We start from the raw sequence: 14,264 nt of genomic DNA on the forward strand, positions 1-14,264 counted from the left end.
TCTTCAGGGTGCAGATAATACTATGAAGACTACTTTTTACTGACTTATCTCTTTTCACACCTTCCAATTTGGCCTCTGCTTTTAGCACTTTATCAAAATAGTTGCTGCAAAGGTCAAATGATTTTTCCTCACTGCTTATCCTATTTGAGTTATCTTTGACATAAAACACTATGATTTTGAAACACCATCTTGAAACTTCTCATTTTCCCTGACCCCGATCTTGTGGTTTTCTTTCTAAGGCTCTGGTCACCTTTTCTCTTTTTATTTTCAATTTTCAATCCTCAACCCAGGTCCTCAATGTGGGTATTCATCAGAGATCTATCTTGGTCGCACTTCTAAGTTTTTCCTATTGAAATTTTCATTCATGCTCAGGATGCCAACTGTTAAACTGATGTGGATTACAAAACTGTTTTTCACTGAGCTCCTTGCCACTATGCTGGACATCTCTACATGTAACTCTCGCCAATTTGAAGTTACACTGAATATGCAATTCATCACTATATCCCAATACCCACCTAGGGAAAAATGTAGACTCCCTATATTCCCATAGTCTTTCTTCCTGTTAATGACACAATTATCTCTCCAGTGACTAGAACTGACATGCCTAGAAGAAGAGAAGCCATCAATATCAGGACGGCACTGTCCTCTGAAAACACAGGTTAATAGAGCTAGTTCTTCATGACAAACGTCTCGATGCTCTAAAAAATTTTAAAGTAATGCTCTTCTTATAATTACTCAAGGTTATGATTTACATTTGAAAAAGTTCTGCTGTTTGAAAACCGCATCATACTGATTCTCAGGGCTATTATTTTTTCTTTTTACAAAAATTCAAACCATGAATTGAATTATCCCCATTTGCTTCTCCAGTTCCTTCATGTATTCTTGTGAGCTGATAAAAAGACCTTAGCTTCCAAGAAAATTCTGTTATTTCAAGTAGATTTACAAGGAAACCAAAAAAGAAAGAAAACAGCAACTCACACTTTATCTGTTCCGTAACTCCTGTAGTCTACTGCAGCCGACACAGCCACAATGAGCGCGGGCATACCGTAGCCCACCAGGTAGAAGTACTTCCTGCGTGAGTGTTCGCTCTCAAACACCTCCACCAGCATGATGTAGAGCTGCACGCCCTCCAGGAACATCCAGGTGAAGGCGGCCAAGAAGAAGAAGTGTAAGAGGGCAGCAAACACTGCACAGGCAATCTAGGAAGAGGAACCAAATGGTTGAGTCAAATTACTACTAAATGAAATATTAGCAACTGCCATAAAATTAAAATAAATATTTATCAATACTGCAGTGAAAATATAGGTCTGCAAAAGAATAACCTGGGTGAGATTCTTAAAACTCCGATATTAAAACCTAATGAAATATAACCTATCTTTGAAAACTATAGTTAACATTTTACTAATGGCTGGGGATGACAGCCTAGCATTATAATAAAGATTATAATATTTAGGGAAAAGTTCTAAGAGCCTACTGATAATTATTGCTGAGATTAATCTAAAGTTTTCAAAATAAACCTCAGAAATTTCTTCTCTTGGCTATAATTGTGTATGCACTAATGTTTTAATTGCTAGAAAAATACTAAAAACAAGGAGAAAAGTTCTTAAAATTAAATAGCATAATTAATTATAGCATTTTATAATTGATTATTAATTCATTACTATTACTTCTAATTTTTTTATATTTTATTGATATTTTACAGAGAGGAAGGGAGAAAGAGAGAGATAGAGAGTTAGAAACATCAATTCAGCTGCCTCCTGCACACTCCCTACTGGGGATGTGCCCACAACCAAGGTACATGCCCTTGACCAGAATCGAACCTGGGACCCTTCAGTCCGCAGGCCAACGCTCTATCCACTGATCCAAACCGGTTAGGGCACTATTACTTCTAATTTATTTCTTCCCTGTCTTGTTTCAGAAAGGACCTATGGTACCATTGGGAAATTCATGCTACATAGGTGTAAAATTAGATCAGGTTAAAATAGTATTCCGGAAGTGCTTTTTTTCTCAGGTTTCTGTTATTGTACTAAATGTTAGTTTAGACAAGCTTGGTCAAAAAAGGCAGTCAATAGTTCAAAACTGCTTGAACTACTTTCTTTGGCATGTGTTATTTTTATTTATTTATTTTAAAAAAATACATATTTACTTAATCTATTTTTAATCCTCATCCAAGGATATGTTTATTGATTTTTAGAGAGAGGGCGGGAGAAACATTGATCTGTTGTCTCACATATGGGCTGTGGCCAGGGATCGAACTGGTAACCTAGGTAAGTTGGGAAATCAAACTGCCACCTTTTAGTGTATGGGATGAGGCTCCAACCAACTGTGCCACCCAACCAGGGCTCTTTGGCATATTATGTAAGGTACTACAAGTTTCAGCTGACCACATATTAATTTTCTTATGTCAGTTCTGGAAATTTTCACTCCTCTGGGGGGTCTTCATTTCTTATGAAAGCCCTAACTAAAATCTGTAGCTCCTACTAGAAAGGGGCAACAAATTTATAGAAATTATCAAATTAGTATGGATTCAATGATGAGTATGGTCCTTGAGAATGAGACAAGGTAAGTCAATTTCTTTGGATTAGAGAGGTGACAGTGAGAGGGAGATAAGGTAGTCAAATGTCAGAGGGCTAGAGAGAAAGCAGAGCCTAGCCACTGTGCGGGATGCAGGAGAGGACAGCTGTCCAGCAACAACAACACAGGCAAGTTGGGCTGAGCTGACCCTACTCAGGGTTTCATTTTAATCATTTTTATGCTCTTTGTCAGAAATTAGTTTTGTTCAGTATGCAACGTTTAGTGAAATTTAACAAGAATAAGGCTTCTAAATGAAAAGAAATAATGGTGTTTGAAGTGCAGGTTAAGAAGAAATAAAATGATTTCTTTATGGAAAATAAAACAGTTTTCCATTTCTTGCTTTTTAGAGTTAGAACTTCAACTATTAATTTTTGTTAACAGACTGCTTTACTTTCGGGGTGAAAGAAATGTGTAGCTTAATTGCTTATTCACATGTATGGTTTATGGGGAAAGCTGTCACATTTGTATATGATAACCAATAAAAAGTATAATCAGCATAATTGTCCCCTTTACAGCCATTAATCATGAATGTGTAATCACAAATACAAGTGCATTTTTATTGTAAAGTACTCCATACATACCAGAAAACAGCATCAAGTGAATGAATTATTGATTATGCTTAGTCTGAGTTTTCTAAAAAAGAGTTTTCTTTTCATTTGCAGTTTTAGTCCTGAGAACAAACTTTCCTTATGTGCAAGGGCCTCACAAAAAATTGTAACTGGGTATGAAGTCCATTTAATATATTAGCTATCATCTGTTATTCATATTTTCTTTTTGGTTTTACCAAGAACAATTGGCTAGTACAGTTCTTTTTTTCCCACTCTCCTTCCCTTCCTCACTACCTTTCTGTCTTAATATGATTAAATGTAGGTAGTAGTAAAGTATGAAGTTGGCACTTAAAGATGTGAACAGAACTTGAACAAATATGAAGTGTCAAACAAAATTTGGGAAGAGTTAGATATTCTAGAAATTACCTACAGTTTGAACTATTTTCCAAAATATGTCAATTAGAGAAACTCATTTAGGCATGCCATTATTAATATAATATCCATCGCTTTTAAATAAAAGTATATTATAAACCTCAAAAAATAATAATTATATCTGTTAGAAATGATACCCCTCCATTCCCCAAAACATTTTACTTAACGATCTTAATATTCAGCTCTGTAGTTTTTTTTAAAAAAGGGGGGTGCTATTAAAGAGAGATTCTTGAGAAAGATAAGTTTATAAACAATTTCAGAAGAAATGTACATTCATACATGCATAACATTCGCTGCTTCTTTATGACATTGGGGTATGAAAAGGGGAAAAGTGAGTAAGATCTGAAAGTTAGTATCAATCTGAGGTAACTGGAAGGGGGGTGTTTTCAAACAGGAGTGTTTCCAGGCTTGGACAGCTGGAAGTGGCAACATTCTTTACTCATGTCAATGGAAGCTGCTTACTGGTTGGTCAGTTCGGTTGATTCCAATCAGGAAGAGCAGTTCTGCTACAAAGAGGCTGATGCAGAGGTTCTTGTGGATGGTGTTACGGTCACTCTGGAGCCCGCGGAAAAAGCAAAATGTGAAGATGCAAATCAGGAGACAAACAAGGGACAGCAAAATTCCAACCCACGTGATCACATCCAGAAGAAGGTCATGGACCGCATCACTGTGCTGGAAACACAACAGAAAAGCCGTAAGTTGCATTTATGCATAACTGATTATAAAGAGTTATAAGGGCCTGAGGTATAATTTTAATAATTTACTAAATGTTCTCCACTGAGACAATGAATAAGACAATTGTTTGGGTTTTCTTGTCCATAGGTAAAATATTATATATTTTCTCTGAGGTATACATCAGTTTGGTACTCAAGGATGTCAATAATGTTTACGAGATACATTTTCAGAATATAAATACTAGTTGAAACACATCAACTTAAAGCTGGCCAAAGATTTCAAAAGAAAAAAAGCTTTTTGTTTTTTTTAACCCATATCACTTTTTAGGCTAATTTTTTGACAACTCCTACTATGGAAATACTCTACTTCAAATTAAGCTATACACTTATCACAGTGGTATCTCAACTGAAATGCTTTTTTAATCATTGGGGGATTTTTACTAAAAAAATATAGTTACTCTGTCCTACCTTTGTCCTATAAATACTTGACCAGAGTTTCCAAGATTAAGTTTAAAAAAGTATGCATTTTTATAAAGATCCCCAGTTAATTCTGGTGAATGACCAACATCTGTGTACCATTTATTTAGTGGAAGATCTAAAAGAATGAGGATATTCCTAGATTTAAATCCATATTGAATGGCTTAAGGAGATCAGGAAGTTTGATCCTTGAAGGGTTTTGCATGAATAGAGCCTATTATACACAGATGGAATAGAAGCATTCAGAGTTACTATACCCGATAACAGCATAAGATAGATAGTAGTGCTAAGAAAAAGTAAAAGCTCATGAACACTTCTATATGAAACTGCATTTTCTTTCTCTATTAACATAGTCTATAAACTCCATACCTGTCATGTTCCTTAGTCTATCCACTATCTCATTTCTGTACTTGTTCTAAGGTTCAAACTCTATTTGCACCCTATGGTAATATTTCTATCCTATGGTAATTTGCCTCCACGAAAAACCACTTCTGTGAAGCTTTAGATTTTTAGTGGGCCAACACATCAGTGCACCGAGATGTTGGAGCCTAGGTGAGAAATGATCTATGACTGTCAATTCCTCTTTTCTTTTTAGGTTTATTGAAAAACCTTAAAAGACCTAACTTTCATCAGCAGGGCAATGAATTAACAAATAATAGTTGATTTATAGAATGATAGTCTAAAGCAGTGGTTCTCAACCTTCCTAATGCCGCAACCCTTTAATACAGTTCCTCATGTTGTGGTGACCCCCAATTTCATTGTTACAAATTGAACATAATTAAAGCATAGTGATTAATCACAAAAACAATATGTAATTATATATGTGTTTTCCAATGGTCTTAGGCAACCCCTGTGAAAGGGTCGTTCGACCCCCAAAGGGGTCGCGACCCACAGGTTGTGAACCGCTGGTCTAAAGAGTAGTAGGAAATCAGTGTTCTGGATATATATATATAGTCACACACATGTATACTTCTCAAAAATCTAATATTACATATTTTTAAATGTAAAATGATCTGTGCAGCATGATACTATCTATGTAAAATATCAAAGTACATAAATCAATGTCATTTATTTTTATGGATATATGCCTCAATACTAAAATTAGAACACATGCATGGGAGATACCTATTTTAGTAGAAAGCAAAAATATGTATTTCTCATTGACACCTTTTAAAACTGTGTAATCATAAAAAATAGATTTTTGATTTAGAATGGGAATTGCTTCATTTTGTTGTCTTCCAAAATGTCATTTTCCCTCTAAATAAAGATAAATATCCAGGTTTTCATTTTTACTTGTTTTTATTCAAACTTCACACTTTTATGTTTTATACAAACTTCATATAAGGTTATTCTGAATGTGAAAATTCTTTTTACAACCAAGGTACTGTGCTGTAACCTGAATCATAGCACTTCTCATATTGCCAGATATGACTTCACAGTTGTTATTTGATTTAAAAAAAAAAACTCTGCTAGAACACTGTCAATGAAACAGTTTTGAAATATTCCTGCATAACTCTAGATACATTTCTGGGAAGGAGCTCAAATCATGAAAGAAAACCACATGACATTTTGCTTTAGCTGAATTGTTCTCCGGGGGATACCACTAAAGTAGTGTTGGGTCTCTGATCGCTTAAATTACTTTTACTGTTTGAGAGTGGAGAGTGGTCCGTGCTACCTGGTTCCCTGAACAGAGGCCTATTTGCTCTCTACTTTGACTCAAAGGAAAGATGCTGTGACTGAGTATCAAGCACCAACCTTCAGCACAGCAGTCTTCCATAATGGGGAAAATGGCAGATATAATACATTCTCAAATGTATCCTAAAGACCAAAAATACTTAAAGGGGGGGAAAAAGAATAAAGAAAAAACAAAAAAAGGAACCCAAAACTCCTCTTTTCTCTGGGTAGCTGCATTATTAGAAACATATTTACTTTACTCGGTGCCTTCATAGGTCCTTCAAAACCCCCATGAAGTTATTAATAAAAGAATGCCAGATGCCAAAACATTGTAGAAAAAGTACATAGCACTCAAAGAAAACAAAAAAGTCTAGTGATTAATTCCACTTTCAGATATGACTGTCTAGCTCAGAAAACATCACTACCAACACCTTGTGTATACTATACTGGGATAGCAGCATTCTGAATGCAACCCACAACTAGAATGTTATTAGTAACACACAGGGACAAGAACAATGGAGATGAAATGCCAATGAGAGCTGTTAATATAGCCTTCTTTATAATAGTCTGGCATAATAGAACTTCCAGGGATTCAAGCCATGAAAAGAACCACACCCCCTTCAAGAGGCTGGCCATTTGAATAAAACTCATGGGTATAGTTTTAACAATGTGATCATGGATCAAGTACTGTTTTCCTATTTCCAAGGTTCCATGTTTGTGAGCACTATGCAACTCAATTCCCCATTACATAAACTGTATCCATTATGTGCCTTGAGATATTTTAATCTTATACCTTATTAACTGATATTTTTAATATACCTCACCACTCAGTGCTGGGCTGAACACATAAAAAATGCTTTAAAAATATTTGGGTTTGAATGATTATCATAATACCACTCAGACCAAGTTGCCTTGGAGCTAAATCCTCTATGTCAGTATAGCTTTAGCAACCATTTAATCTCAAACGTTTAAAAATGTATGGAAGATTATATGTCCAAACTGAGCCCCTAATCTTATCCTGTTTCACCACTCTCCACTTTCCAAATCTGTTCTTCCCTCTGTTTTCCCCATTTCAATAAAGAGCAACTTCATTCTTTACAGTGTTCTGGCCAAAAACGTAGGAGTCACATCGATTCCTCTCTTTCACATACTATGTTCAGTCCATCAGAAGATCTTCTGATTCTGACAGCTTCTCATCACCTCAACTGCACCAAATAGCCTCTTAATTGATCTCCCTACTTTATTAACCTTCATGTCCCCCCTTCTACATTCACCAGAACAGAGAGATTTTTAAAAATATGTAAGTCAAAGAATATGACTCATTGCTGAAATCACCAATGTCTCCATCCATCTCAAAAAAAATAAAACCCAAAATCTTTACAAAGGTCTGCAGCATACTATAACATCAGTACCCCTGTGCCTAATTTCCCATGTTCCCCTTTATTCAGTTCATCCTACCCCAGTTGGTCTGCACTGTTCTTTGATTATATCAAACACATTCTAGCCACAGAGTTTTTTGCACTTGGTGTGCCCTGGGCCTAGAATGTTCTCCCAAAAGATATCTGCATGGTTTACTTGCTACCTTCCTCCAGTCCTTCATTCAAAGGTCACCTTCTCACAGAGGGTTTTCCTGATCCATCCTAGCGAAAATTGCAAACAACTGCTCCCCATTCTGATTCTCTCCATTAGTTTTTCTGAACTATTTTTTTTTCCTTAGCACATGCCTAAAGTATATATACTTATTGATATTTCTTGTTTATTGTCTGTGCTCTCCACTAGAAATATACTCTAAGAAAACAAGTTGTCTTATTGCCTGTGATTACCAATGTATCCCCAGCCCCTACAAAAAAAATGTCCACCACAAAGTGGATAAATAATGTGCTGACTCAAAAAATGAATATCTCTTTAACTATCCTTTTCTTCTATAATGGATTTAGATTATACACTACAAGTTGCATCATGCTGCCCATTGTACAGTTTTGGGACACCTGGTTCTTCAAGCACTTGCTCTAAAAATTTGAACAAAAGTTAAAGAAAATTAGAGCTGAAGAATAAGTTGTTACAATACTATCTTCATATATGTTGAAATGTCAAGGTATCAAACAATTATGATAATAAAGGTGAAACTATTTATGGAAGCAAGAGGACTATAGAGTAAACCTTAGCATCTAGAGACATAAATTTAACTTTGTCACTCTAATTTTGCAATTGTTACCTTGAACAAACTTATTGCTTTGACTATGAGAAGCCTCAAACACATAGAGATAAAATAACTGAGACTTCATGTTACTGTGATAAATATACCTTTAAGCACATTTAATGAAAATAAGACCAAATTCATGGAATAGGAAAATGTGGTTTTTGCCTCATGATTTACAAATAATTCAATGAGAGTTCACCAAGACTTTTTGTGGAAATCTGAATGTTTCTAACTTTATTGTCCAAAAATCAAGTCAGTAAACAATATGGAGAATGATATTTGAAATGGTTTTCATTTTAATTGCATGTGTTTCCAGATAGAACACAAACTATATGCATTAATTTTGGACCCCTCTGGATGGTTTATTCTTTTTTAAAATACTTTTAGAAAGTTGCACTTTCCAGATACCGGTAGAACTATCACCCTATAATAATTATTAACTCTGGGCCAGTAATGATTAAGAACCTGTTTTACTTTCTGCATAATAATATATTATTTTAATGTTGAGTCAAATTTGTTAAAGCACAGTAATATGAATTTTAATTTGCCTCTTAAACATATCTTGTTCTGAAATATTTGTAATATAGCTAAAATGAGGTGTGGGTTTTTTTTTTCCTTTTTTGCAAACCTATGAACACTTGCTTTGCTACTAATGTATCAAATAAGCATTACTTCATTGGTTTGATTTGTGAATTTCACTGAAGCCAGTAAGGTTAGGAAAGGCCTATTTTCTGAAAAATGTGACATGAATTCTGTGAAATAAGTTCCTAGCATTGCTCTGCATCTTGGGAACCATGTCATCAGACACACAGGTCACCCTGCAAATGCTTGGAAAAATAAAGGGCTCAATGGTCAGAGGAAATTTGGATTTACTTGTCAGAACAGGACAAAGGTCAAAGTTGGGTAACAGTAAGAACAATATGACTGCATTTCTTATAATTTTTATAGTAAATTAACCAAAAGAATTCAGCAACAATTTTCAAATTTGTGTCAAATTGAGGGGGAAAAAAAGCAATCTAAATATTTTCAGGCTTTAATTGCTAAGAGAGAAATACTGGCAAAGTAAGATCACATAAAAAAAATATACAGTTGTCCTCTGGATTTAATAAAAGGTATTCAGCAAATCTCTTTGACATCAGAAGCATAGCATAGCATGACCTAAGTTATTGAGATTTTTCTTGCTTTGAATTTTTTAAAATTTATTTTTATTGTTGACACTTTTACAGATGTCCCCCATTTTCCACCCTCTTTGCCTACTTCCTCCCATCCCCCGCCCGTCTCCCCTGGCCTTCACCACACTGTTGTCTGTGACCATGGACTATGCATATATGCTCTTTGGCTAATCTCTTTACCTTCTTTTATCCAGCCCCTCCCACACCACTTCATTCTGATGTCCCTCAGTCTGCTCCAGTGCTTCATGCCTATGGTTCTATTTTGTTCATCAGTTTATTTTTGGTTTGAATTTTTTTAAAATTAAACTCTCACCAAATTTAGTGAACCAGATCTTGCAATATCCATAATGAAGGAAACAGAAAAGGAAATAGTAGAAAATGTGGGAATTTCCTATCTTACAACAGCTGAGAATTAAATGCAGATACAGGTGGAAGAAAAAGATAGATTAAAGTTGGTAAAACAAAAAAAAAATGATCACTCAGAAATTTCCAAAGGAAATGAGCTGATCAAGCAGTAAGTAAGAAAAAGATTATAGGAGTATCTGGAGTCTTACTTTTAAGTATCTGGGGTGAGGGAAAGAAATGAAACTATGCAGATAGAAAATTCCATTCTTAGCATTTCTAAGGTGAATACAATGATCATGAGGATGATGATTTTCAAAATGTCATATTCTATTAGGAGTGCTGATTTATTTTATTAGGGTACTCACTTAATCCTATACAACACTATTATATGATACTACTAGAGGCCCGATGCACGAAAATTCGTGCAAGAATGGGCCTTCCTTCTTCCCCTGGCTGCTGGCACCACCTTCGCTCAGAGCCACCTTCTGTCTTCGTTCAGGCCCTAGAGCCACTTTTCCACCTTCCCATGCTGGCCAGAGGCCCAGAGCGGCTGGGGCAGTGTGGAACGCCTGCATCATTGCCATTTTGGATTTTGGATTAACTGTTGGGTTTTGTATCAAGACTGTACTGCTTTAATTTCTAACACTGTGATATTGTAATCATCTTTTCTAATAGCTCGATATAACTGAGAGTGACTACAATACAATAACATGATAATACTGAAAAAAGAAGTTGAAACATATTTTATTTTAAAGATTCATGGAAGGACATATAAAACTGGGTTAGCGAGATAGCCAAAACAGAGCATACTGCACAACATGCAGGAATGACTTCGGGACCTGGCATGACAGAGAAGGTTGTGTGATTGTGCACACACAGGCTGAATCTCACAAGTCTAGGATGAGACAGGCAAGTTTTTGTGAAATCAAAAATTTTCTTTTTGTTGTTGTTGTTCGTGTGTGTGTGTGTGTGTGTGTGTGTGTGTGTGTTTAATCTCCCCCGCCCCAAAAACCACCAATGCTTAGTTGAAATTAATGGTTGTGGGAAAACCTTGAGTAGACCACAAGAATAAACATGCACAATTGTCTTGCTCCCTTACTTTTTCTATGCATCTGAGTAAAGTTACTTTTTTTCTGATCCAGAGGATGCATCAAAATGTCCTGGGGTAAACAAAAGGGGAAGATTTGATAACCAATATTTTGGCTCCTTATAATGTGAGCTGATTTCTGTCAGATCTTATGAAAGATCATGCTTTCTAAAGTATATCAAGGGATATGTTGAATCATAGCAACGAAATAATGTTTTCCTTAGCTCTTATGTATTTTAATGTGAAAAATAGAATTTCAAAGCAAAATGTTGTTAATACCTTGGTCAGCTATAAAGTAGATTTTGCCCATCTATCTGCATATTCAACAGATAACGCAAATGTAAATTTTGGAAAGTTCCATTGAGCCTATAATCTCTTTACATAAGAAAGTGAACAGTTCACACCTACACAGTGTCCTTTTTATCTTATAGACAAGGCTACTAAAAATGGGTGTGATTTGCTTACTTGTGATAATGAGGTTTAATAATGAAAGTTTGGGGTTACTTTTCAGTTTTTACAAAATGTGAAGAAGTATTTAACAGGCTTCCTAACTTTCTAGAAATGGAAGACAGTCGCCTGAGACATGCGCCTCCAAAATTGCTATCATTGTCTAGCCATAGAAAAATGTTAAAATATTGGCCTTCTATAAAATCATAGTTTCAAAGTATGAGACGAGAAGAATTTATTTCTCTAATCTTAAAATATATGACAGGTGAAAATGAAGAAACAGATTACAGTAGAATAAATTTATGTGATGTTTCTCTAAAACCGTGTGATAAGCTCCAAATAGACTATAAGGAACCTGGAAAAAAGTGAATTGATTCTACTTGAGATGCATGAAGTTCTGTGTAGGTTCAGGACAAAAACTCATAAACAGAAAAGCATGACTTATTTTGGGGATTTAAGACTGTTTGTAGACTGTAGCACCAGAAAAAAAAAAAAAAAAACAGTGAAGTTAAATAAGACTTTCTCATTTCTTTATTAAAACTGTAATTTATTTGAAATTCAATATAGACTTCATAATGCAAAAATTACTTCAGTGCTTTTAAAACCATTTTCCCTGACAGTATTTTACTTTATGCTGACATCCAATATGTTTGGAAGTATTTAAAATGATGAACATTTTGGATATTGACAGCCTATATGATGATTCCTAAATACAAAAGAACTGATTGACAAACAGCTGGTTTACCAGAGCAAGCCTATAGATACAAAGTGGATGGCCATTTTTGGAGAGCTGGAAACTCATTCCTATAAGCCTGATACTATGAATTGCCATGGTTAAGTAGTAATAATTACTTAATGCATATTAAATATACTTTTGATCTAATAGTGCTATTTCCCAGTTGGCTCTATAAAAAGTTGATCACCCCAACTGGAGGCCAAATACTCCATGCTCTAAATAACTTCACTAATGGTGAAGAGGACCATAGATCCTCTTCTATATTACCTGTTGCGACCCAATTATACTAAGTCTCTTAGAATTGGACAGAGCTAGGCTTTCATAGGTAAAAATTTTCTTCACTATCCTTTTGAATACAGAAATTAGACCCAGTGGCTTTATTAAAACAAAGTTTACTAGGGATCATTCAGAAAACTTGATGATTCTCAGACAAAATGGGTAATATCTCCTGATATGAGTTTGGTAGATCGATTTTAATATTCATTTGATGCCTAATATGTCAGGTACTGAATAAAATATAATGTAGATACATATATATATATATATACACACACACACACACACGTATACAATCATGTACATACACCCATCCCATTTTTACTCCATATTCCATTTTCATTCCATTTTGCTCGCTAAAGCAATTTCAGGCAAAAGAAAAAGGAAGTAGTTACTAGGTTTTCATTTTCCATTCTCTTGAATAAACTTATTACATTTTAAACAGAGTGGGAATTTTCCAGATAAAAACCATGGGAACTTTATCTCACAGACGTAAAAACAATAGGTAGGAGCCTAGATTAAATTTTACAAAACTAACACCTTAAAATTTCCACGGTTCCATGAATTGGACTTTTAAATTATCAAGTAACCAACCACAGAAGATCTTTAAATAACAATGCTTACACTGTAAGGATACACAAAGTAAATGGGCAGGCCCCTGAATTGTTTATAACAACATAAGAAAAGTGGTTTAGTTCAGCCATATTTTTGTTCAAATGCTTTTCAAATATTATTTATATAGGTTGAACTTATTATCTGCTTAGAATGTTATATAAATAACTTTTGGGAAATCTAGCCTAATTTCTCTAGAGTCCAGTAGTTCTCCAATTTTATCACTTTATTAACTAGACACAGTGGAATGAGACAGGCTAGGAAAAAAAAATCACTGAATACTATCCATGTTTAAAAATAAAAGGCAAAATTTTGTGACCTGGAACAAATAGAGTTAGTAAACACATCAACTTAGTAACAATTTAGTGCTTACTAAAAACAGTATAAGTATTTGAGAATATTTTTAGAACATTAGGATGGAAAGGTTTTAATACTGGTTTCATTTGATTGATTGGTTGATTATATTTTCTTAAGCCTGGGTAAACTGGATGAGTAGAGCCATTATAGTTAAAATAATGAAAAAAAATATTTTAGTTGTTAGTTAAATCATGTCACTAATTAAGAAGCAACCCAACTAATGAAAAAGATTACTTCATATTGACTAATAATTGTACTTAAAATCAAATTTGGTGGTGCTGACATTGTGGGACTTCACAATATCTATGTAACCAACATTTTGAAGAGTTGCAAAGTTATATGTCATTATGATAATACTAGTGACCTGGTGCATGAAATTCATGCACGAGAGAGGGGGTTCCCTCAGTCCAGCCTGCACTCTCTCTAATCGGGAACCCCTTGGGGGATATCCTACTGCCGGTTTAGGCCCCATCCCTATGCCAGTCAGTGTCAAAAGCTCCGCCTCCTAGGAAGCCATTGGCTCCTGGCACTTCACCCAGATTTGGTTCTGATTGGTTGGTTTCGATGCCAGTCAGTGTCAAAAGCTCCACCTCCTAGGCAGCCATTGGCTCCTGGCACTTCACCCAGACTTGGTTCTGATTGGTTGGTTTCGA

The 14,264-nt window shown here is 35.1% G+C and overlaps 1 protein-coding gene across 24 annotated transcripts in view; it reads right to left on the bottom strand.

The window, feature by feature from the left end:
- Positions 1-14,264, bottom strand: part of ADGRL3 (adhesion G protein-coupled receptor L3) — a 764,879-nt gene that overhangs the window by 82,189 nt on the left and 668,426 nt on the right. For all 24 annotated transcript variants that reach the window (XM_070395881.1, XM_070395997.1, XM_070396008.1 and 21 more), the window contains 2 exons: positions 4,017-4,226; positions 979-1,199 (listed from right to left, as the gene is read on the bottom strand). In XM_070395881.1, coding sequence (XP_070251982.1) covers positions 979-1,199; positions 4,017-4,226 — 431 coding nt within the window. The remainder of the gene's footprint in view (positions 1-978; positions 1,200-4,016; positions 4,227-14,264) is intronic.

This window comes from Myotis yumanensis, unplaced genomic scaffold, assembly GCF_028538775.1.
Source record: "Myotis yumanensis isolate MYYU_CA2020_CCGP unplaced genomic scaffold, mMyoYum1.0.hap1 SCAF_1, whole genome shotgun sequence".
In the NCBI taxonomy this organism is placed as follows: domain Eukaryota; kingdom Metazoa; phylum Chordata; class Mammalia; order Chiroptera; family Vespertilionidae; genus Myotis; species Myotis yumanensis.